This window comes from Vanacampus margaritifer, chromosome 2, assembly GCF_051991255.1.
Source record: "Vanacampus margaritifer isolate UIUO_Vmar chromosome 2, RoL_Vmar_1.0, whole genome shotgun sequence".
In the NCBI taxonomy this organism is placed as follows: Eukaryota; Metazoa; Chordata; class Actinopteri; order Syngnathiformes; family Syngnathidae; genus Vanacampus; species Vanacampus margaritifer.
Window position 1 is genome coordinate 37,619,847 of NC_135433.1, and position 25,530 is coordinate 37,645,376.

Below are 25,530 nucleotides of genomic sequence, written 5' to 3' on the forward strand. Positions count from 1 at the left end.
TGACGATGCCGAATCAGGTTCACGCAATAGGTCTTTCACTTGCGGACAGAACTGGTCGGGTACGTCCTAGAAAAGACGTCATTTTAACTTAAAACACGAAAATGGAATGAACAGTGCAAAATTATATTGAAATAAATCACAATGTAGGACAAGAAAAGAATGGAAACATAATCGTCAGTATGCAAGTGTGTGTGTGCGCGTGTGTGTGCGACTACTTTATCTCAGTGCGGGCCGTTCGTGCCCGCGCACTAAAGGGGTGGATGGACGCGCGCTCCTGAGACACAAGGAAATATGGCGGCGCTCATGACTCTCAACCAGGTAACAACTTAACTAGCGTCGAAAAGGTCATTGTTGTTCGCCTTTGTAGACCGCCACATTGACACCACAACTAAATCTATATAAAGCACTGTAGTCTGACATGTATACGTCGCTTTCCTCGTCTAAGGCGAGTTGTTGGTTAGTTTAGTCGTTGTGTATAGCCGCACTACTTCCTTTCGTCAAAACGTCAACGTTCACAACGCTGACAGACAAGAAACTTCAAAGCGTGACGAAAGGCCATAACCGCCAATTTTTTTAAGCTTAACTCCCTTTTTTGTCGACTCTGTTGTGCTTCCCCACAGTTATCTAGTGGCAACCCAGCCTACGAGAGCTACTACAGACAGGTACTAAAATGCCACGATTTCCTTTTAAAATAAGAAACTCGTGCCATTAAAGTTATTGTGTGCTATGAACTAATCGTATTGATTTCTTCTTTTTGTAGCTGGATCCAGTAAACAGTGGCAAGATATCAGCTGGGGATGCAGCTCAGTTCCTGAAAAAGTCGGGGCTGACAGACATAAAACTCGGAAAGGTTTGACTTGTCATAGCACACCACCAAACTTCTCAACAAGTAAAAAACTACTGAAATGATGACCCCCGTCTCATTTCAAATTTCAGAAATAAATTTGATGAAATCAACATGGTCTTGCGTATTAAATATTTTTAAGATACAATATTTTTTAGTAGGGATGTTCAATTGCACCTTTTTTTTTAACCAGTATGAGTACTCAACTCTTAAGTAGTCATTAGGGATGTAATGTTATCAGCAATATCGGTATATCGCCATATAATTGCCACAATATCTTTGTTGTCATGTCACAATATTTAAAAGCAACACATCTTAAAAAGGCAGGCCTTATTCCATATGTGCAATTCTAGCAACCTCTGTGGTTTAGTTTATTAGTGCAGTTTAATTTTAATTAGGAATATTTTGGCCACTGCCAGAGTTATCACTCCCATAAATTAATCATACAAGCAAGTATTTTTAAACATCTCCGTAAAAAGAAACTTTACTTTTCGTCTTCTTCAGCCAAACACAGGATTGTGAACTTCATAAACCATGATACTTTGTGCCTTTTATTTTTTCACAATATCGTGATATTTATTGTATCGTGAGGTTCATATTGTGATAATTATCGTATTGTGGCATTTGGATATCGTTACATCCAGAGTAGTCACTGATACCGATACCAAGTACCAAAATCACTAGTAGTTTTGATGCATAAAATTTCCCCTAAAAACAATGACTGATAATTTAGAACTATATATCGCAATATAGCATTTTTGCTTAAAATTGCATGACATTAATGGCAATTTTCTATTCTCTTCATTTAAAATTTCTAGTTGCTGTGGCCACAAAAGGGGCCGATACTGGTATCTGCTTTCGTCACAAGTAATGATGCCGATAAATAAGGCTGGCACTGGTATCAGTACTCGCCCATCCCCAATTTTTAGTTTTATAAAATTAAATTGATCAAACACATCTAATGGGGTCTCATGGCACAATGGTTGAGAATCACTGCTATAAATATACACACATGTACAGTAGTTAAGCTTTAATGTCATTTTTTCCCCTCCCAAAGATATGGGATTTGGCCGACTCGGAGCGAAAAGGCTATTTGGACAAGCGGGTAACACACAGACTTTCTTTTGTACAAGTTGTGATGTCATTGTGTATGCTGATGTGTGCGCCAGTCACTGGGTTGTTCTCGCTCTTCTCTCATATTCTCCTTCAGGGTTTCTTCATTGCCTTGAGACTGGTTGCCTCGGCGCAGGCAGGGCATGACGTTAGCATCAGCAACTTCAGCCAAACGGTGGCACCTCCTAAATTTGTGAGTAGCAAAAAGAATGATGTCCACACCTGAAAATAAATCACAAGCTGGATAATATTGATGCATGCATAATACAAAAATACTCTAATTTTCATTTTGGGTGCATTGACAGATCTAAATTGACCATAGGTGTGAGTGTGAATGCTTGTTTATCAATTCAGTAAGGATCGGCTTGATTGACTCCAGGTCACCCACAAACCTGATGAGGACAAGTGCTATAGAAAATGGATCAATGAGATCCACTATCAGAAATTCCATTTACAAAGCTAACAATAATGCTCACTTTTTGGAGATGTTAATAAGTAATCAACATTGCAGGCTGTAAATGTTGTAGTTTTCAGTAGTGTTGTGGGTAAAATTGACCCGTAATTTCTTTTGGGATAAAACACATGCCTGCAATAAATGTCAAGTATATTGTTAGTAATAGTGTTGCAAAGGATTTTTAAAATTTATTTATTTATGTTTTATGATTAAATATACTGCACAGTGGCCCATGGACGTTTATGGTGTACGAAACAAAACAAAAAAAAGACTTTTAATAATTTTAGTCAGGCATTGATTTACTAACATGAAAGCCTCCATAACATTTCAAAACATTAAATCCACAGTTTTAAGGTCTACATACACAGTAAACAACAATTTGTTTGTGAATAATTTGATCGATTAGTTGGAATTGAAGTTTTAGAATTGAACAACTAGCATGAAATTGCATTGAAAACCATCATATGTTAACTATAGGGTGCTCATTTGACCTGCATTTTAAGGGTTGGAAACATTGGTGTGTTAATCAGATCCTCCGGATACACTAGCCAAATTACTTTAATGGGTCAAAATTGCCCCTTGCAGTCAAAAATTAAGTTGCTTTTGAAAGATCTTCTGCTCGACTTAGAAACATACGAATATAAAACAAAAAGCAATTGTACATTAAATAATTTGTTTGTAATGAAAATGAAACATAACGTAACAATATAATAATTGCTCATGTTTTAGCATTTTCAGTTTTGTTGCTCGTATTTTAGCACATTCACTTTCGATAAGTGTTGTGAATTTACCATAATTTAATTTCATTAACCCACCTTGTTCTGTATCGGGATAAATTAACCCATTGTTAAGTAATAAAAATAAAATAACAGTAGTGGTTTTAAGTTTAACTGACCATAAATACAATAATATATGTGTAAATAATGAGATATACACAGTGGTTATGTTTTTTTTTTTTCCATTCGTGTTGCTTTTGCATCATTCTAACACTTTCTAGAGCAAATTAATCCAATAATTATTATTGCTGTTCCTGACAAATGAGCATAATATTGGGGCTAAATCCGAAGATAACCTGTGTACGGTGATAAAACTTTACCAAAAGATGACCAGAAATTCTCTCTCAGTATGTCGGGGTGCAGTTGTACGCCATTGTGAACTACAACCACAATAGTAATCATATTAAATGAATACCTGTCTAAAAACTGATCATTATTCCATGACCTTTTAATAAGAGCCTTGTTTTGGGAGTGGTCTGCCTAAATTTGTGGCTAGTAGTTGCACTTCACTTAATATCACTCTCCATATAAATGTACTGAACTTCATATTTCCTCCAGCGAGACACCAGCAGCCCATCATTAAGCACTTCAACGCTTGACTCGCATTGGGCAATAAGGGTGAGTGAGTTTAAAAAATAAATTTTATATATATATATATAATAAAATTTAAAGTTACCTTTGCCCAATATGTCACACTATCATGCTGTATTTTGTCCCCTGTCATTTGTACTCGTCTGTTTTGATTTCCAGCCAGATGAAAAAGGGAAATTTGAGGGCATTTTTGAGGGTCTGAACCCTATGAAGGGCCTCCTCTCCGGCGATAAAGTCAAGCCCGTCTTGATCAACTCCAAGCTACCTCTGGATGTGTTGGGGAAGGTGACGTTACCTTCTTAAAATGACGACTCCTATCTTAGCTCATTTGATGTTTGTGAATTGATGCCAGGATACTTCCGGTTGGCAAAAATAGTATATATTAACGTTAGCCTGAAATAAACTGAATTTCGCCATCAAAAATTGTCTAAAAGGTAAAAAAAAACAAAAAAACTTTTTAGCGATTTGCTCAAAAAAGCAAATCCAATTAATTTTTTTTAAAGAGGGTGAATGTTGGAAACGGTTAGACAGAGAAGATTGCAAGACTGCCCGGCAGCATAATAGGCACTTCTAAAGGGACAGATGAGGAGCCAAACCTCCATCAGTGTTTTTCGCACAGGCACTGTATGTGTAAAATGATGCACAAACAAAGAAAATTAACAAAAATCGCTATATTATTAGGCAACAGACCATAGCCAAGCATAGCACTGAGCTTCAGCTTTTTTTTTTTTGTAGGGACACACTTAAAAATAATCCACATTACATCACATCTCCCAAAAAGTTTCATGTTTCCTGTGATCTAATCAAGAAAACTCAAGTTTCAAACTTACTTTCATATTGCATTTCCATAAGGCCGCAGTTGTCGGGGCCAAAGTGCAATTTTTGTCTTTGACTGATATAAAGAGCCAACTTGGTTTCCTCAGTTTAAACATGTAAGATCTGGACATTTTTTGTGAGGGAGCTGCGCACCCCTAGTAAGCGCACATCTGAGCCATTAATCTGAGACCGAAAAGTCCAATGAAAACTTTCTGATCATGCCAACGGTCTGACTTTCCATCGCAACAATTATGGAATCAATTCATCTGTTGAGATGTAAAGTACAGCCTCTGTTGCAGCTCTGAGAAACAATTATGACACTGACACTGTGACTTCATACTGACAAACTATGGCGGTACAGAAAAAGGCTGAAATCCTCATCCAAGTAGTTTTACTCAGTTTCACTATCGCCCTGACTCGGCCAAATGACATGTGAAGGTTTGTTTACTTGTGATGATATCAGACAATGTCTCTTGCCACCCGGAAGTTCCTGTAACGTCAAGAGGAAAAGGTCTAGAGCAACAAGTTAAGTTAACCGAGTGCTTTTATCATCGTGCAGATTTGGGACCTGGGTGACGCAGACAAAGATGGCTACTTGGACAAAGAGGAATTCATTGTGGTAACTTGCACACTTGTCAATGCACATAAGAATGCATCTTTCCTCTTGTCAACACAGCTTATCTCAACATTTTAGGTCATGCACCTTGTGTATCGAGCCATGGAGAAGGAGCCGGTGCCGGTCACCCTGCCAGCGTCCCTCATCCCGCCTTCCAAAAGGAAAAAGGTGGCAGGCACGATACCCGGTGCTGTGGCCGTACTGCCTTCCAGGTCTGCCTCGTTTGCTCTCAAGGACAGCACGAGAAGCGTCTCTCCCCACACCAGTGCCTCTCCCTTTGCCAGCTCAGCGGCAAAGCAAACCCCAAAACACTCTTTTAAAGCCAGCAATCAGGTATGTCGTCCACCTGCCATATGTACGTGCTTGCACCCAGGCTATATACATTCTTTATATACATATACATTACCTGGCATAACACCTCATGTAAGCACATAGCTTATATAAGCCAGGTTTACATGGAACCATGTATTCCGATCTGAAATCCAAATGGAATTTCATTCGGAATCACAAGGGTGGCGGTATATTCCTTTCGTCATTCAGAACGAGCATCATGTAAACGCTTCAATTGGAATGGCGAGGCTGCGTGTGGCATGCGCATGCTCTGTCTTGAAGTAAATGCGCCATGATGTCATCATTTCCACCCACTAAAATGGCGGCGTCACCATGAGCTCGTCTGCAAGGGGAGAACTTGTTTTTCAGTACTTGAAACTTGTTTTTATCAAGATGTTGCTTCAATAAAAGTGTTAAAACAATCACAACTACTGTGCTAAATGACAAAATGAACTCCATCTTGATAAATCACATGATCGATGTCGTCCTGCCGCTGCCGCGGGTCTGACCCAATTGAAGGAGGGAAGCATATAAACGGCAAATCGGAATGGCTCTTGTTACATGTAAACAGATGATTACAGATCTTTATTCGGAATGATTTCAATTGGAATTACGAAAAAGTCTCGTTGACACAATGTGCGGAAACGACAATGTTACGATGCATTTACGTCAAAACAGAGCATGCGCACATACCGGACCTTGCCATTCCGATTAAACTGTTTACATGACGCTCGTTCGGATTGGCAAAAGGAATAACCCATCCTTGTTAATCCGATTGGAATTCCATTTGGATTCACCCATTTCATTCAGATTGAGGTGATTGTATAGAACATTTTCGTTTCACAAAAGACCAGCTGGTAGTGTGGATTTATGTACGACACAGGTGGCCCAGACCCGCAACATCGCAACACCCACAAAAGCAAATTATCGACTTTTTCTTGCTAAAATAACAAAATTAGAATTTGTGTTCACTTTTAAAAACATTGAGAAATTGCAAGGATTTTTTGTTACCAATCCCTCTTTTGAAATAAATGTAATATTTGAAGTTTGAACAGTTTTTATTGGCCTCTGATTTCAAAACTAGTTATTCACCAATTTGTTGTGCATATCAACGCCTTTTTAAAATACAACAAAAATAATAGGAGGCTTACATTTATAATTTGCTGTGCTACATAATTTAGCAAATCAATCAATAAGTAATATTAATTGATAAATAGACATGTGCCTGTTTAATTTAAGGTATTTATGTTGCAAATTTGCCATTAAGTAAATGAAACTTATTTATTAATTGCAAACAAAGTTCCTATTCACACTGGTTAAATATTTTGCAAATATAGTAACTCAAGTCACTGGTAATCTTTACTGAATACAAAACTACATTACACCAATTAAAATTACTATTAATCAGCATGCATGGTCTTGTTTTTAGTTTCCATTGCTGTTGTCGTGTTGTTTACTGGGTGAATTTTAATGGTATGTGTATGTGGATGTCATTGTGTTCTTAAGGGCATAGGCAGCTTAGGTAGCGAAATTGACCTTTCACACATCAGAATTGTATTCAGTTGCTAACCAAGTCGCTGAACTCGTTTTGCCACTTGTACCATTCCTCACTCTTTTCCTTGTTATTGCTTAAGGGCTCTTTCACTTGTGACACTTTGACAAACAGGTTTTACCATTGGCAGGACGTGAGGCCTGCAGATCACCTTTTCCCACCTGTTCCTTCTACTTTGTCACTTTCATTTTGTTACATGACTTTGTCTGTGTTATTTTTAATGGGACAAATCAGTAAAAGTAACATATCCTACATTTTTAAAACCAAAGTTGTGCTACTGAGCTGCCAAGTCACTCCAGACACCCACATTTTTGTGTACAATTAATTAAAGAGTACATTTTTGGATACTATGACTTTTAAGCCCTTTTAGGTGTCTTTTAATAACATTCATGAAAATGATAATAGTAATCAACTTTTCTCTGTTGAATTCCAGCCAGAGCAGCAGTGGGTGGTGCCGTTGACCGACAGGGAGCGATACAAAGACATCTTCAAGAAAACTGACATAGATAACGACGGACTGGTGGATGGAACGGAGGTCATCGAGATCTTCATGCACTCTAGCCTCTCCCAGACCATGTTGGCACAAATCTGGTGAGGGCGTGTCTCTCTTTCGGTTTGCTGACGTGTCCTAAAGAGGGGGAAAAAAAGCTTGACTTATTATGAAGCGCACACACCTGTCCTAACTGAAGTCGTCATACTGTACTGTGAACCTGCGGTCCTGTAGGTGGTGGTAATTCACCTTTCAAAGTAGGTTGTACCTGTCATACACAGCCGCCTTGTACCAAGGCGTCATCTGTTGGCTCAAAACAAGATTACTTTCACAACAAAATAAAGCCCTCAATTTTTCTACATTTTGCTACCGCCTTATTCCAAAATTAATAAAACATTTTAAAATTCTACACAAAGTACCCCATAACGGCCAAATAAAAACAGAATTTGAGAAATGTTTCCAAATGTATTGAAAACTACAATATACATGTGTACAATATGTACTCAGACCCATATCTCAGTACTTTGAAGTACCTTCGACTGCAATTTCAGCATATAATGAATTAACATATTACATTGCCACTTTATTCTAAATTGGATTTAATTCATTTTACCCCCTAAAAATTCTACACAGAAAACCTGATTGTTACGTGCTAGCAGATGTTAGCCGGATTGTGAAGAGGGTGGTATTCGGAGCGGGCCTTTGTTTTTACATTGACGTGAAGGGTGGACATGAAACGGGGAATACTTTATTTTTTATAGAGAACTTGTGTTTTATCTGAAAGACCAAATGATTAAAAAATAATATAAACAATGGGAGGAAAAAAATGGAAAACTAGTATTGGCACCCTTTCCTGTAAATCAGTATAGAAACACATTGTGACTCACCTTTGGTAAATCACAAATGAGAATTCCCTGTTCTAAAGGGTCTGTGCCCAATTCACATGAATTAACCAATGAATGATGACTTTGATGCTTTAAAAAGCCACCTGTTAACCCCCTTTTCTTTTGTCACAATCGTGTAAACAAAGGAGCTGTCTGAGGACATCAGAAATGCTATAATTCGCAAACACAAGGGTATCTATAGAGCCATCTCCAAAGATTTTGGTAGCCCTGTTTCAGCAGTGCATAATGTTATTAAGAAGTTTGACGAGCATGGAACTGTCAAGAACCTCTATGGACGTGGATGGAAGAGTCTTCAACGGTTGGTGCGAATGGTGGAAAAAACACCACGTTAAACATCCAAAGCCTGAAAGCCAACCTGGAACAGTCTGGGCGCATGGTTTTAAGGAGTACCATACGCCACACAGTGAACCAAAAATAGGGTTTCATGGGCAAAGACCATTCATGAGACAGATATAAAAATAAATGGCTAACTTTTGCCAAGGAGTACCTGGACCAACCACAATTGTTTTGGGAATGTTCTGTGGACGGATGAAACAAAAATAGAGCTTTTCGGCAATGCACGCCAACAGTTTGTTTACAGCCAGCTCAATGAAGCTTCCAAGGAAAAGAACACCCGCCCTACAGTTAAGCATGGTATGGTGGAGGATCCATCATTCTGTGGGGCTGCTTTGCTACATCTGGTACTGGAGGCTTTGATCATATCACAGGGATCGTGAAATCAGAGATTTATCAAAACATTCTAGGTGGACATGTCCTACCAAGTGTTAGACAATTTGGTTTGAGTTGAAGGTCATGGATCCTCCAGCAAGACAAAGACCCAAAGCACACATCCAAAAGCACACAGGAATGGTTAAAAAGGAAAAAAAAAATACTGTTTTAAAATGACCCCTGATCTCAATCCAATTGAAAATCTTTAATATGAGCTGAAATTTGCCATTGAGAAAAGAAACCTGCAAACTTTCAAGAGCTTGAACAATTTGCAAAGGAAGAGTGACAATACCAATGGAGAAGTGCAAGAAGCTTAGCGATGGCTACAAGAAGCGTTTGGAAGCTGTCATCACTGTCAAAGGGTGTGCAACCAAATATCAAAGAGGGGTGGGTGCCATTATTGCTGCACATGCTGTGGTTTCTATTTCTTCTTTGGAATTACATTATACAAGTTGAAAAACAATTTCCTTTGTTGAATTACTTTGGACATCCAATTAAAAGGTCCCAATGATATAAATTTGGTACATTTCCCTTTATTCACGAAGATATTGTAGAGATCATTGAAAAAATGAAGCGGTGCCAATAACAGTGAGCAGGACTGTATAGGGACTAAATAACACAGACACATACTTATACAAATAGACAACCACGGAGCCAACCAAGCAAAGCAACTGTATCTCTTTTAACCATAGGTTGGTGGCACTGAACCCTATTTGGCAATCGGCTCTTCGAAACACCGTATACTATAAAACCCAAATGCTAACTTTTTACAAGCATGATGTCATACAAGACAACAGTATGCATTCAAACCCTTTACACAGTTTGTTGGTGCAGCACCTTTTGACAGATTTAATAGCCTCAACAACAGCTCAGGTAAATAACTGCTTTTCTATATACAGGTATTGATAAATAACTCCTAATATTCTAACGTATAAATGGGCAACATGTCTGGCAATTCAGCAGTTCAACGCGTTTGAGACTGCCTTCCTCCAGGCCCCTTTTTGTCATATGAAAAGCAATGTGGAAGTAGCTGTCTAACAGGTTATTAAAATAAAAATAGTAGTTGCTTTATTATTATTATTATTTTAGTTGCTCGAAGGGTCCAACAACCCAAACTGTTTGAAAATGCCTTCTCTTCACAATTGAAGCTCATTTATGACGGGATATGATTACCTTTTCAGTGCACTTTGGTTTCCCTTCGGTGACTTATGATGCATCTCATGTGCAGGGGCCTTGCCGATACCAAACAGACGGGCAAACTGACCCAGGAGCAGTTCTCCCTGGCCATGCATTTGATCCAGCAGAAGATCACCAAAGGCATCGACCCGCCAACCAATCTCACACCAGACATGATTCCCCCCTCTGAGAGGTCGATAAGTACGGTGGCGTCTTCGGTGCCGCCCCCTGTAAGTCTTGATTTGAATGCTGTTCTTTTGCATGTTTTTGTTTTGCACTATTTCCCCTCCTGTTTGACAGAGCTTTGCTGAGTTTTTTTTCTGCTGGGAGACCTAACTATGAATGTGCTGCACTCGCTCATGCTCCCACAGTGAGCATTCTGCCAACAGGGGATGCTAGTGCTCCATCTATATATTCTACAAATGAGACCGCATTCTTGTTTCATCTTTTCCACCTCCTTTTTGTATTTGTTGTATGTGTACATTTGCAGCTTGTTTTGCCCTTTTTTGTGTTTGTTAAACTTATTCATACTTTATATAGAACAAAAAAAAGTAGTGCCTATAATGAACCATCTGTATGATTAGATTACTAATTTAACAAACACAACTTTTATGGAATTGAATAGTATGTGATTTAACTTCTTGCACGTGACACAACTTAAACGGCCTTAATTACATAAGCTTTGCACGTGCAAAAACTGGGCACAAACTTGATTGCGCGCACACAAACGGGTCAAGCTGAAGCTGATCTACTGACCACGTTCAGTTAGTAGATGAGTAACCAGGATTGCATCTGTCAAACGCACTAAAATGCCGCACAGTTAATTTTTATGTGTTGTGGGTGGAGTATATTCAAATGGATTAATTTAACACAGCAATTTGATATATCAAACATGTGAGAAAATACACTGGCAGTTTTTGTGTCATTAACTAGTGGGTCTGAAAGGTAGGTGCAAACCAGCACCCAAAGCAGTGCCACCTTAGCACAGGCAAAATGTGAGAAAGGGCAGAAAGAACACATTATGTAAACCTTTTCAAAATGCCAACAAAAAACTCGGTCCTTGAGGGCCAGATTACTGCCGGTTTTCGATGGTTACCTTCATCACTGGAGGAGTATCCTGCATATGGTGTCCAGACGGACGCTTACGGGGTGCGTTTTGAAATCTTTCCACTCGAGCCCAGTTTCAAAAGTGATCGGTTTCAAGCTCTGAAACTACGCCATCATGTGGACAAACGGCCTAAACGTTAAGAAACTTGTGAGGCTACATTAAAACTGGCTTTCGTGTGGACGGGGCCTAAGCCTGATAACGATCCTGTTCATTGGAATCAGATGTGTTTGGTGAGGCTATTAAGCAATGTAATTTTGGAGCTCCTAGACTAGACACGAAAGCCAGTTTTAATGTAAGTTTCTTACCATTTAAGCCGTTCGTTCACATGATGGCGCGGTTTGGGAGCTTGAAACGGATCACTTTTGAAACCGGGCTCCAGAGTGGAATGATTTTAATACGGGCACCAAACGCGTCCGTCTGGACACCTTATGCAGGATACTCCTCTAGCGATGACGTAATGGTCGCAGCTCGATGACGACGCATTGTCGCAGATTGATAATATGCTCCAATTCCGTTAACTCCCTGTGGCTGTGCTACAGCGCCACTCCAGACTTGGCATATACATTACAGCCATTAAACATCCTCAGTGTCTTCTTTCGGACAGACGCAAGCCTTGAAATTCTTCTGTGTGTATAAGATTTGTTTGAGGAACGAAGCCGGCTTTGCTTCCGTCTGGACGGGGCCTGAGAAATCGACAATTTTTCTGGCCTTTACCAAAACGGCTCTAAAAATAATAATGAATTAAAAAAATTAAAAAGCTAATAATAAATATAATTGTGATTCTAGCACGGCCTGGTGAATGTTTTAAATAGTAAATGTGTAATGGACAAGAGTATCCTCAACAATGGTAACAAAAAAATTATACACGCATTCCACGCTGATGCCCACCCGTTACTGCGCTCCCTCTGTTCCAGGCAAAGCCAGTATATCAGATTTCGCTTCTATGTGTTATCCTGGGTGACTTTACCCAAGCAGAATGGCCACATATCCGTACATCCAGTTGCTACCAATCGTGATGAGAAAAATCTTTAAAAAAATATGCGTTTGTCTGCTTTCCCCATAATGATCAAACGGGTACATTTATTTTCTGTAACTTTTTAACTTGTTTACCTCCCTCCTGCAGCCATTAAACATCCTAAGTTTACAGTCCCTTTGCTTCAAACTGTGATTTTCTTTTACTTTAAAAGTTCCAACGCTACTTTTAAAATCAAGAGGCATAAAATGAAAAAAATGGTCGATCGCCATCAAACTTCCTCGAGCTGCATTTGGCATGACATCATAATTCAAAATTGTGCATTCCTTTGTGTCGTCTCGTCAGAGTGCTTTTCATATATTGTGCGGCTGTTCAAGATGCATTTCCTTCCTGTCTTTTGTTTTGCTGCACACAACAGCGGGGAGCTCCTTCACTGATCCCAATCCCTTATTCATCACCCGTTTTTCTAACATTTCTTTCTCTCACTTTGTTTTTTTCTGACTTTCCATCCCACCACAGGACTTTACCGCCTTAGCGCCCGCAGAGGTGACTGGTATCAAAGAGCTGGATGACCTCAGTCAGGAAATAAGTCAGCTGCAGAGGTGAGCCCCTCGAAGCGGCAGAGGAGAGATTTGTTTCTCTTCCTTTTGGGAAAAAAAATGGTGGCATGAGCTCCATGAAACAACAACCTTTTGTTTATTTTTTATTATATCAATATTTTCGAGCCGTGCTGCTGCTGCTTCCATCAACTGTTTCATAAGAGGGGCGCTGCCAAGTAAAGCAGTGTCCAGCAGCAGTCTTCATTAGAAAGTCAAATCACCCAACTGTTTTTTATTTATTTACATACTTTCAATCACATTGAACTTGCTGCTTAGTGGACACAACTTGTACAGTACAAGAGATGTTGTTTTAGAAAGTTTCATGAAGTTTATGAAGCTCAATTTTTTAAGTGTTTTTATTACCATTATTTTACACGGGCTGTAACGGTACATGGGCAGCACGGTGGACGTCTGCCTCGCGCTTTGGGGTTCCAAGCTTGGTGCCGGCTTTCCTGTGTGATGTTCGCAATTGCGTGTTCTTCCCGTGCTTTGGGGGGTTCTCCGGATACCGTGGCATCCAGTCACATTCCAAAAATATGCATTTTAGTTTCACTCAAGTTAAATCTTTTCGTTTTAGGATAGTGTTATACTAATAGTCAGAGCTTCTCTCTAACTTCAGATGAGATGTATGCTATTGCTCAGGCTGTTACATTTCCTTTCTTAATATGTATCGTGTGGGAACTTGGTACACTTCTGTACTGTATCCAATGTTTCAGACAAATGCATGCGCATACCCCTACTACATTAGTTTACATATTAGATTATAGCAATTCCTCAGTTTATGGTGGTTGTGACATTTTGTTTTGACGTTTCGAGATTATAAATGGTCCCCAATTAACTAACAAAGAATATGTTGTCACTCGGCACAATACGTTTTTCATTTGATTGTTTATGGTGTAGAAGTGTTTTTCATGTAAATATTACAATTATGACTTTTTAATACCGCGTTAACAGTAGATAGCTGCCTGCTTCAACGCTGTTGTTGTAAACCAAGGACATGTACATTTATGGTACAATACCATTCCCACCCCTATTATAAATTATCCTATCAAGTAATTAATAATACTCACTGATTGAAATCTCTCGTGGGGTTCCCTTACAGAGAGAAATTAATCCTGGAACATGAGCTCAAAGAAAAGGAGGAAACCATCAGAAGGCAAAATTACGCTGTTCAAGTAAGACAAAGCCCAAAAATACGCTTGGGAGATTAAAATCAGGATAAACACATTAATTAATTTGCCCAAATTTACTGTAAAATGTTGTTCTGCATTTAGAACATGGAGCATGACCTGAACAGGGAGAACAGCAGCTTGCAGGGCATGGAGTCCCAGAAGCATGACGCCCAGAAGCGTTTAGACGAGATGGACCAGCAGCGCTCTAAGCTGGAGGGGATGCTCAACGACATCAAGCAGAAGTGTCAGGAAGAGTCGCAGACGGTTAGCATTGTCTGTTTGTTTTTCTTCATAGGAATAGTTGTGAAATATTAAATCCTCTCCGTCCCTTCGTAGATCTCCACCCTGCAAAGCCAAATCCGTTCCCAGGAGAATGACCTTCATAGCCAGGAGAAAGAGGTCAGCCGCACCAAGGGGGACCTGGACCGCCTGCAGGACGAGGAGGCACAGCTGGAACAGAGCCTGCGAACGGGTCGCGCCCAGCTCGACAATATTGTCAAGTCTCTCAAGAACACCCATGAAGAGATAAGTCAGGTGAGAGTGGACCTAGAAACACATTCACATAAAAGTGGAAATCCTCACTTGGTTGGTCAACCTCAGCTGGCTCAAAGGTATCAAACTCAATAGGATTCGCTCTTTGACATGATTAAAAAGTTCCATCTGAACTTCCGTCGGTTCTTTCATCTTCAATGCTCGCTATATTAACATTAACCACTACAAGATTTTATGTTCCCACTTAGACTATTTAATGGATCCCAAGATGGCCAAGTGCACAGGCACCTGAAGCCTTTCTACCGCACAGGTGCAGAGGAAGGCCTAATGTCTCCAAAATGATTGCTGTTCTTAGTCTGTCAGGTCACAGCAATATAACAGACTAGCTCAAGTCACTTAACTAATTAAGAGATGTAAATCTTGATTGGCAGGCAATTATGAGTGCTGAAAATGTTCATCCTTCATAACATTAGCCTTCTGTGGAATATAATCAAAATTGACTAGTGTCCAATGTGTTCCTGTTTACATGAAAGAAAAGCAGTTAGATTTTGGATTTGTTAAAGTTTCCAGAAGCACCCTGCTTTTTTGCGCTGACTAAATAATGATTTATGAAAGTTTGAATAAAAATGGGTAAAAGACGGCTAAAGAAGAAAGAACGGGGTTGACCAAGGCCAAATCATTCCTCATCCTGGAGCTAGGCGGCTGCAATAATAACCTGTATGTTTGTCTATGTGGATGAAAGTGTTTTTTGTTTTCCTGTGGTGCTTTCAGGCTCGCGGCAAGCTGTCACTGATTCAGGAGAACCAGAAGGAGTTCACCAAGACAATCGAGCAGTACGACAGCGCTCTGCGAGACCTCGCCGGGGGAAACATGACAGACACAAACCACCTATTCTCAGAGAAGGAAAACGGCGGTGTCAGGAGTGTGACGGTGCGCAACCTACTTAATATGTCGTACTGTTATCAAATCTGTTGTAGGTCTGACTGTTATCCCCCCACCCGCCACCTCCTTCAGGATGAATCATTCAAGTCAAGGATAGCCATGTTCAACATCAACGCTGCAAATGGCCCTCCAGCAGACCCCTTCCAGACGGATGACCCCTTCAAATCCGACCCCTTCAATGGTCCTTATGAAGAAAGAGAGTCGAATACAACTGAATTTCCATACTCACGAGGTTTCTGTGTCTTTGTAGATCCTTTCAGGGAGAGTGACCCGTTTGCATCCTCTGACACATTTGCAGAAAAACCCAAGCCGCCAGTAAAGGTGACATTTGAAAATTAAGGTTAAGGTGGCCTTGAGCACTATCACTGAACTTTTGCTTTGTTTCTCTCAGCCTGGCTCCGTCCGCGCTCGTCTCGGGTTCTCATCCACCAGCCCAAAACCAAATCGTTCAGGTACCAGTGTCACTCACTGCATGCCATCACACAGGACCAATGTAGTGATGTAGAACTGCCTTTTTCATAATTATATCCAGTTCTGAGCCCTCTCAACAACAGGCTTGTGCTAATAAACCCCAAGGATATTGAATTACAGCACACTTTACTCTAGAGGCTTATACGCGAGTGCACTAGAAATCAGTTCAGAATTTAAATCGGATCAGGTCCGGCTTGTTTCTTTCCACGGTGTGTAAAGTGTCAGCTCTGCCCTACTTCAGTTCATTTTTACCATACTGTCCCACTGAAAGCATACTTAAAAGTGGCGATTTATGGGTCACATCTATTACCTTAACCCATTTTACACTACGTCTTTTTTGTTGCCGACACTGAAGTGGAATACTGGGGATGAACTTTCCACCTTTTGCGGTAGTTTCTGTTTACGATGGTACCCACATAATCCATTAAGGTTACAAATGTCATGCAATGACCTAATTGTGTGAAATTATGTGGTCAAATAGTACAAAAAGGTACGCTCAGTTCTGCCATACTTATATTTTTCTACTGTTTTTAGTACAATTACTTATTGTAATTTTAACTTGTTAGCAAATTTTTGATAGACTGGTGCATTCTCACTTGCATACAAATTTGAGTTACGTTGCCAACCTAGGAATGGAGTTTTGTCATAAACCTAGGACCCGCCATATTAGAGGTGGGAGGGATTTCTACGTTGTCATACCAGGGTGGGAAGTTTAACACCTGCTTTTCACTTCTTCTAACCTGTTGTCTGACTACCAATATCCATCATTTTCTTGTTTCAATGTCAGCTTTGTGAGGGCTCTGTAAAAGAGGCTTCTGGAAATGCATGATAATGCAGGCTGAACCATGCTTTTTGGTACGATACGATATATTTTTATTTTCCCCGTGGGGAACTTTTTCCTGGACTCCGTCCAGCTGCAATTTACAGTAAGGAAAAAACAACAGAATAGAAAGAGAGAAAATCACAATTAAATAAGAAGTGCAGCAGTAGTTTACAGTAAGAAAAACAACAGAATAGAGAGAGATAATTAAAATAAATAATACACACACACTCCTATATATATATATTGCACCACTTAGTTAATGTCGGTTATTAAGCAATTTGATGGATGTCGGCAGGAATGAGTTCTTGTAGCGGTTCAGCCTGGTTCTGGGGGCCCTGAATCTCCTGCCGGAAAGCAGTAGCTGGAACTCATGATGTAGAATGTGAGTCGGGTCAGTAACAATTTTCTGTGCCAGTCTGGTGACGGACTGCTCATAAACCATCTGTAGGGAAGGATGATTCCTGACCCCCATGATCTTCATGGCAGTCTGCACCAGACCGGCAATCTGTGACCTTGACTGCACAGTCAGGTTGCTGTACCAGGCTGCAATGCCGTATCTGATGATACTTTCCAATGTAGCCTGGTAGAACAACAGCATGATCCTCTGCTCCACTCCATAGACCCTCAGTCTGCGTAGGAAATAGAGACGCTGTTGGAGTTTGGAGCAGAGACTTCCAACGTGTACCCTCCAGCTGAGTGTGTTGTCAATGTGGACCCCCAGATACCTGTATGAACCCACCTAGCTGATGTGATTGCCTTTAATGACGACTGGCCCGTGGTCACCAACAGTTCTTGGATCAAATATCACCTCCTCTGTCTTCCCCACATTGAGCACAAGATGATTCTGGTCACACCACTGGACAAATTTCTCTATTTCTGAGAAATAGTCCAGTGAGCTACCGCCGGCCTGCAGCAAGCTGACGATAGCTGTGTCATCAGAGAACTTAATGATAAAGTTCTCAGGGTGTGATGTCACACAATCATTTGTGTACAATGTGAAGAGGACCGGGGAGCTGACGCAGCCCTGTGGGGCGCCTGTGCTTATCAATCTGGGTTCCGAGAGGGAGCTGTTGACCCTGACTTGCTGTGTGCGCTGTGTCAGGAAGGAGTGATACCATCTCGAGATGTACGGGTTCACATTCATCTCCTTCAGTTTACCCAAAAGCAGGTGCGGCTGCATTGTGTTGAACGCTGAGCTAAAGTCAACGAACAACACACGTGCATAAGCTTTAGGGACGTCCAGATGTTTGCTGACCAGATGTGTGATGCTGTTGATAGCATCAAGTTTTTGCTTCTTTTTTTTCCTCCCATACATGTATGCAATGTAATGCCTCTTATTCACGTAAAGGAACATTGTGCAACATTCATTGGGTGACGTGTCAGAATTGCGTTTTTACTCTCCATGGCTTCAGATGTTCCTGTGGTTTGAGGCTATTTTTAGATGAGGGCCTACTCATTTAACTCTGGGCAAACTAAAAATAACCCCTCACTCACCCACCTACCCTGGAAAAACAGGAGGTCGACAGGAGCTGAACACAACAGAAAGTCTGTGACTGTAACAGGACACACTGTCACTCCTTGAAGCGTTCCCCCCACCTCCTATCATAACGCTTGCCGCACTTGACTTTCTTTATGCAGCGCGGAAGTTGCTTTAAGTCAGCTGACCGGTCGGTGCGTTGCCCGTCATCAAACGAACACAGAAGCAACTGTGGACCTGCGTCGGCTAACTGTGCCAGAAAGAAAACACACGACTAACCTCCGCATGAATGGGCCCTCTTGTGGTTGTGCACGCACAACAAACATATTCACTTACAATGTTTTGTTTTTTCACTGTAACTATCTGCACGTTTTTTCCCCCTCTCTTTTTCATTAAGCGGCATACCACAAAGCTTCAAAACAAGCCGGGCACAGTTCTGGTTTAACAGTGCTCCAACTGACGCCTTTAATTAGCTAATCAGATGCATACGTCAGGTTAAACAGAACCCCCCTCTGCTCTTTAGGATTTGGGCAAATGTCATGGAACGTTTAGCAGCCGTCGGGCCCTAAAAATAGCACACGGGTCCTCAGCGGAATAAAGTGTAATTTTAAAGCATGTGGTCTGTGAGTGAATTTCATTTTAACTTTTGAAAATTTTCCACAAGTGTTTCACTATGCTCCTTTTGCAGAGTCTGTCCGTATGCCGAACCACCTCTTTGGAGGCAACTCTTTGCGGAACAACGCTGGATTTCCAGATTTTAGCCCGTTGTCCAAGGTGAGCTTCAAACACATTCATGGATTTACGCTTCATGGTTTGATTGACACAATTCTGTTTTGACAGCTGTGAGATGCATCATGGTACTGTGAATAGAAAAGACTGGAATATGAAAGAAAATTTTAATTAATTAAAATTAAAACGGGTCAGGACAGAAATGATAATATTCTTAATTTAATCCCGCTCTCTCATTTCAATTTGTCATCAGTTTTCCTCAAGTTTAAAAAAAATATATATAACAATTCTATTGAACCACAATTCAGTGGCAATGTCTGATTTTCAGTGGTTAATTTTCATTAAATGATCTTTTATCACTTTTGACGGATTAAAGATATTTCTGTGTTTTTGTATTTTTTTATTAACGGGTACATGTGTGTGTATTTTTAGAACTGTATGTGAGAATAGTATAAATGTGAAAAGACGGGAGACATCTATTGTAGCCCGGTGACTAATTGAGCCATGGCGTCTGTTTGAGGACATACGGTAATCTTTACAGTAATTTGTTTCTATTTAAACTTTCGGAATGCTATGTTCTAGCAGGGCTCTCTCATCACGCTGGTTTACTTCTCTTCAGCCTCAACCACATGTATGAACATTGTTAGTTCGATGCCAGAGGTGGTTATTGAGTGACGGTTGTTGATTTATTTATTTATTTTTAATCGCTATTCTTATGTGTTAACAGAAGTCTGACAATCCTGTTCTGCCATCAAAGAAAAGTGTGCCTAACCGGCCTGCCCCGCCCTACGGTAAGCATGATTCGTGTGCGTCTGAGCAGGACTTACTTGCAAACTTACGTAAGCACTGGTTCATTCCAAAGACACTCTTTTTGTTAGCACGTTACACAGCAAGCCCGAGGGTTACATTGTGACGGTTCTCTTAGTACAGCATGCTAAATGTGCCAGGATGGCATGCCCCCCCCCCCCCCCCCCCCCCAAAAAAAGTGCCACTTCCCTAATTACAGTAAAAGGTACAAGAAAAGCAGTTTCTTCTTTTGACGTTGACAAAACAGGAAACTTGCAGCTTTGAGATATCAATGAGACTTAACAGAGACTTAATATGACAAACTGATTTGTCTCTGGACTGCCTGCCCGTGGATTGTGTGAAGTTAATCAAGTAAATATTTTATCGTCCTAAGAGTTCCTGAGCGTGCCCTTCTAAATTTTGCTAGGTTGTGACATCACAATCCATCTGATTTACATAACCTGCATACTCACATTCATTTTCTGCATCCATGGCTTGCCAGCTGAGCTGGGTGATGATTCGACAGTTTTAAGCAATGGCTGCACTACATGAAAATATAATGTCATAGCCAAAACCTAGGTTGAGCTGCCTTTTAAGGTTAACAGCATTATCAACGTTGACCTCTGATAAGATGCATGTACTTAAATGGGGGGGGGGGGGGGGGGGGGGGGGGGGTCCGCTGCATGTGCCACATGCACTGATCTGCTGCACTAAACGACTATTGTAATCTGACAGCTTGGTCAAATCTCCTAATTGCTGTGCTGGTTAATTATTTTTTTTCTCAACACTGGACAGAGAGCCAGAGGCACATCTGCATAAGGCATGATCGCCTCATCAAAAATAGGCTGAGTTCATCGAGGCTAAAAAATGGGAGGAAAGTGGCCTTTAATTTTTATTCCTTATGGTATTTTGATGAACGCAAATCTTAAGATACCTGGGAGTCGGGACCCAGTGGGGTAGTGCAAGGTATACGTGGGCCAATACCACCCATTTTTTCCTCAAGAATAGTGAAGACATGACCCTTCCTCCTCTGGACATGAGGACTGATGAGGCAATCAGAAGCAGAGTAGGGCGGGTCATGCAGAGGAAAATATCCTAATAATGTCCAGAGCAGTGACTGTGGGCTGAAATGTTTGTTTTATAGTAGCTAGGGCTGGTAGTTGAGTTTAAAGTAAGTTAAACAAGAATGGGGACAAATAGTTTTTAAGATTTGGCCTAAAACAACATTGAGTTCTAATTTATTTGTTTATTTATTTTTATTTATTATTATTAGTACAATTTTTCATCATTATTGTTAACTGCTCACTAAATATTGCATTATAACTTAATGTGTTTGTCTCATGATAAATACATTTTACTTTCATTCAGACTGCTTGTGTTACCAGTCATAACTGCAACTGTGTCAAGTCATGATAATTTTATTGTTGCGAGCAAGTCAAGATGATGGCTCTTTCTTACGTTTGTAAAACCAGTTGTTTTTCCGGACCACTTAAAAAGATAAAAATAAAAAAGTGATCCGTTTCAAATTGTCAAAAAGTATTTATAAACACTTCAATAAGTCTGAGACGCACTCTAGTTGACACACATTTAGTGTATGTAAATGTGTGTTATCATGTAAAACCCTCAGGCCGTGCCCATTGCCTACCCTTCCGCTGTGACCTGACACTTGTGCTTTTAAGCAGAAGCGGTGGCGTGAGAAAGTTGCTGTTCCCCTTTGCTGGACCACGCTGAGTGGCAGAGGTGTGTGTGGCCTCATGCGTTTTGGGGAAGCGAGAGCCCCAAAGCCGTGGGCGACATAAAATATAGTAGGGCACTAATAATAGAGTGCAACCTCCAATGTTGAACGTGATGTTAAAAACAAGTTTTCAACATTTGAAATAATTTGAATTGAAATTATATAGTTCCAAACTCGCACTTCTTTAATTGTTCAGGGATTTATTTAGTAAAATTTTACCTGCCTTTTTAAAAAATAGATATTTCTGGAATTTTGAGCAAAAGAAAAGCAAAACAGGCTTGTGGAGTTAACCCTTTGGATGCTTGCTTTATGATGGTACCTTTTGACTTTTGACCAAAAATCTTCGCTTGAACTCCAAATTGTACCACCCAGGTTCCACTATAACAACACTGATAATCTTCATCAAGCAAATGATTAAGATCATGTTATTTCCTCTTCATTTGTTGAATGTTGCTGACTGGGGGACAAGAAAGATCTCCACCAAAGCCTAAAAATTGGATTTGCACCTCTCTTTCCCCCCCCCCCCCCCTGATTCTCTAAAAAAAATGTAATGTTTTTGACTAAAAAAGGCAGACATTAAATGTGAGGGATTGGACACTGTAAGTGTTAATGGATGGGGATGCTTTAGAATTTGTACATTAGCCTTTTTGTTTGTTAAACACCTATTTTTTGGATGCAGATTCTCAGAATGTTGCAATTCAGCCACTAGACCCGCTTTCCATTTGAACCCTCTCTGAAGATTGTTTTGTGTGTGTGTCTGCTGTCAGCTCGCCGCACTTTTCTTCCTGTCAGAATTGTGTAACTCAGTATTGCACATCTGGATTTAAAGTGCCGCCCCAGAGCGGAGAGTCAAGTATCCTCTCTTTTGCTCCGGCAGGCTCGGGTAGCGCTCCCAAAGGTGGTCCTGCCTCTGTAAGTTTGTGCTTTTTTTTTTTTTTGCATGAGCCCAAGAACCGACTTTGCCATTTTTGAAACGACAACCAGCCGGCATCGTTAACCATCTCTGGCCCTGTGCACGACTTTGCCGCCTCTCATTTATTGGCTGTGTTTGTTATTGAGGTGAATCGACGCCTGCATGACACCTTGACTCCCGTCTGGTCTGATTCCACCAAACTTGTATAGTTGCATTGTTTTTATAACATTTCGGGAGTTTACTTCTCTCACAGACGAAGCGTCAATTAAGACTCTTTGCTTTTAACTGTGCTACATTTTTGTTTGGGTGATGCTGTTTCAAATAAGTACGCGCTGCCACAAGGCTATCGCTAGGCAGAAGTTGAGCTACACTGTATTTGTTTACACTGTAGCGTGTTGCTAAATCGGGAGGCAGATAGATCTTATCCCATACTTAATATTCTAAATGTCTATGCATATGCCATCCCCTAAAAATGTCATACTGTATAGAAACTCTAAGTATACCAGAAAACAAAGAACTCAAAATACTATCATTTCAAACTCAACTTGCATTACCCTTAAAAATAAATGGCTTACAGACAATTTGATTGAGAAAATAATGCAAGTACGAGGATGCTGGTGTTCATGTTCAAGGCAGACTTTGTATATATGGTTTCCCAAGCAAAATATATTTGTGAACAGGTGGCACTGTTGCTGAGCAAACTTGAGGTGCTAAGCGAAGGCCCACGTCAGCTGATGAGCTGCTAATGTCCACTGTTGGCAATTATGATTCAGACCTTTGTCTCCATTACCTTGAAGTTTACTTCCCACAACAACAATATGACGAGTCATCAGCTAGTTTTCCGTAAGTTGTCGAGTGGATTTTTTGCAGTTGATGTACGAAACCAGGGTTTGCTGTCCTGATTCATGGGTGAACTGAAACATGGTGGAAATGTGAGCTGAATCAATCAATTTTTTCGCTAAATTATGTTCTAAAGTGACTTAAATGTCGAATTAATGGGTTTAAATACACTCTTATTTCGAGTCGCATTATGATGCAAGGCGGCCCCGTCTTTGTCTTCTAGTTTGTTTTTCTCATCTCATGAACAACATTTTTCCCCCTTTGTGTCAGCATGAAGAGTTGTCAAAGGCCTTCTGTTTTGCTTTTTTAAATTTCTTGCCAGGATGTGAAGATGACCAGGTAAGGTCGATCAGATGGTCTGCTTTCAAGCTTTTGCATGTGCCGTGATCATGAACATGACCCGTTTAAAACAAATGTTCTCGAGTTCGCATGTACATGGGGCAACATCTGGTGAGCTTTTGTCAGCTGTATTTCTTTGCTTTTTTTTTTTTTTTTTTTTTTTTTTGCTGTATCATCAATCCAAATGTCCTCTAATTCTGCTAAATCATCGCGGCCGCGTTTTGGTTGTCCTTTTTCTGCCAAATTTGCATCTAGTGTTCAGTCCTGTCCTCGGGTCAGCATCGCCTTTTTAGCCTGTGCTTCGCTTCCGCGGCTAACCTCTCGTTGTTTGGCTCCTGCAGTTTGGAAGTGAAAGCCAGCAGCTGGAGTGGGCCAAGCGGGAGAGCGAGCGCGAGGAGCACGACCGGCTGCGGAGACTGCGGCTCCAGGAGCAGCGTGACCTGGAGCTGGCCATCGCGCTCAGTCGGGCCGACGCTCCTGGCTCCTAGAGGGCCCACCGACTAAGCCCCTAATAAAAAAAAAAAACCTCCCTGCAGACGTTTGCACTGACACCGACCACACTCCCAAAAGCCCCTCCTTGTGCACGATCCCTGTGACGCCTCCGCCATGCACTGGCCTCAAATGACTCCACATTTAGCATGTAATCTATGTTCATTGCTCCCAAACGACAAGGCAACTATAATCATGGCCAGGATGGATCTCTTGATGTCAAGTGTGGCTTCATCTGGACACAACGTAGCCATTTAGGGAAAACACGAAGCAGATGGATACTCGATGCTGCCTTATTCCGAAGCCTGCACGGAAACTAACCTTTTTTTTTCTCCTTCTGTTTTATTGTATTTATAAAAAATGATATGAATGGGTGTGAAATGCACTAAATCAGCAGTTTGTAATTCCCTTTTAATGACCCAGAATAGTTCCTTGTTTGCATCTGATATTCCACTTTTCACTTGAACTGTATTGCTGCATTACACCTATTGCCATTCTTAATGAGATCCAGCACAAGAGCAGTATCCAAAATGTTGTACGGCGGTATAGCCTGAAAGTTACACTCACCACTCCAAACACAATTCAAAACGCATTATCTATGTAGGGTCACAATTTTATGATAGCGCTGTTGTATTGGACCTCATTAGGTTGTGCAAGTGTACCTAATGAAGTGACCAATTTTTGTTCGAGCTTGGATAATCATATTGACATTTGATTTTTTGTTTTTTATTCCTTTGCACTACAAAGTCGTGCCTTTGTATCTGTTAGATAACGCCTTAAATCCAAAGTGACTGCAAGTGTTTTCCAATTCGCTAGCATTTAAGTCTTAAAACTATACCAGTATTTGATTTATCAACAATATTAGGATGCCAGCACTAATCCTGTATTCATTTAAAAAAAAAAAAATGTTTTAATGTATACTGTGGATGAAAGAAGTTCCATTGCCGACATACAATGTGTAAAAACACAGACTGGTACTGTTACATTGCTCCTCATCACTTAAACCTCAAGGGCTGCACACTAATGCTGTTACAAGGTCACCTCTTCTGTTTATATTGATTTTAAATCTTTGTTTTGTTTTCTTTGTCAGACAATGTTGAAACTCTTAATGCTAATCAATGATTTGGCACATAAGCGTGTTCATTTCCAGACTTATCAACATATCATATACAGTATGTGATAACTATCTACTGGAATTTGAAACTGATTTATTTAATGCTGGAAGAAGGTCATGTTTATCTCGTTAATAATAAATCTGCTATTTAACATTG

General features: G+C 40.5%; 1 protein-coding gene across 5 annotated transcripts; it reads left to right on the forward strand.

Annotated features, from left to right (window-relative positions):
- Positions 1-96: 96 nt before the first annotated feature.
- Positions 97-25,530, forward strand: LOC144043379 (epidermal growth factor receptor substrate 15-like 1). 5 transcript variants are annotated; one of them, XM_077556950.1, is made up of 24 exons: positions 97-318; positions 621-662; positions 761-850; positions 1,902-1,949; positions 2,055-2,150; positions 3,746-3,805; positions 3,938-4,063; positions 5,154-5,213; positions 5,289-5,543; positions 7,526-7,683; positions 10,424-10,601; positions 12,972-13,054; positions 14,154-14,226; positions 14,326-14,487; positions 14,560-14,757; positions 15,487-15,645; positions 15,730-15,838; positions 15,908-15,978; positions 16,049-16,109; positions 19,117-19,202; positions 19,885-19,948; positions 22,556-22,590; positions 23,702-23,770; positions 24,112-25,530. In XM_077556950.1, the coding sequence occupies exons 1-24, from the start codon at positions 292-294 to the stop codon at positions 24,256-24,258; spliced, it is 2,457 nt and encodes an 818-aa protein (XP_077413076.1). In that variant the 5' UTR covers positions 97-291; the 3' UTR covers positions 24,259-25,530. The 5 variants fall into 5 exon arrangements, with proteins under 5 accessions (XP_077413076.1, XP_077413077.1, XP_077413078.1 ...); XM_077556951.1 differs by having other exon boundaries at positions 98-318; positions 23,754-23,770; XM_077556952.1 differs by lacking the exon at positions 23,702-23,770 and having other exon boundaries at positions 98-318.

Excerpts from the sequence above, each read along its gene's own strand:
- LOC144043379 (XM_077556950.1), top strand. The coding sequence starts at position 292 with ATGGCGGCGCTCATGACTCTCAACCAG. Across the intron at positions 1,950-2,054 it reads AAGGCTATTTGGACAAGCGG|GGTTTCTTCATTGCCTTGAG; the intron begins GTAACACACAGA and ends ATTCTCCTTCAG. Across the intron at positions 5,544-7,525 it reads CTTTTAAAGCCAGCAATCAG|CCAGAGCAGCAGTGGGTGGT; the intron begins GTATGTCGTCCA and ends GTTGAATTCCAG.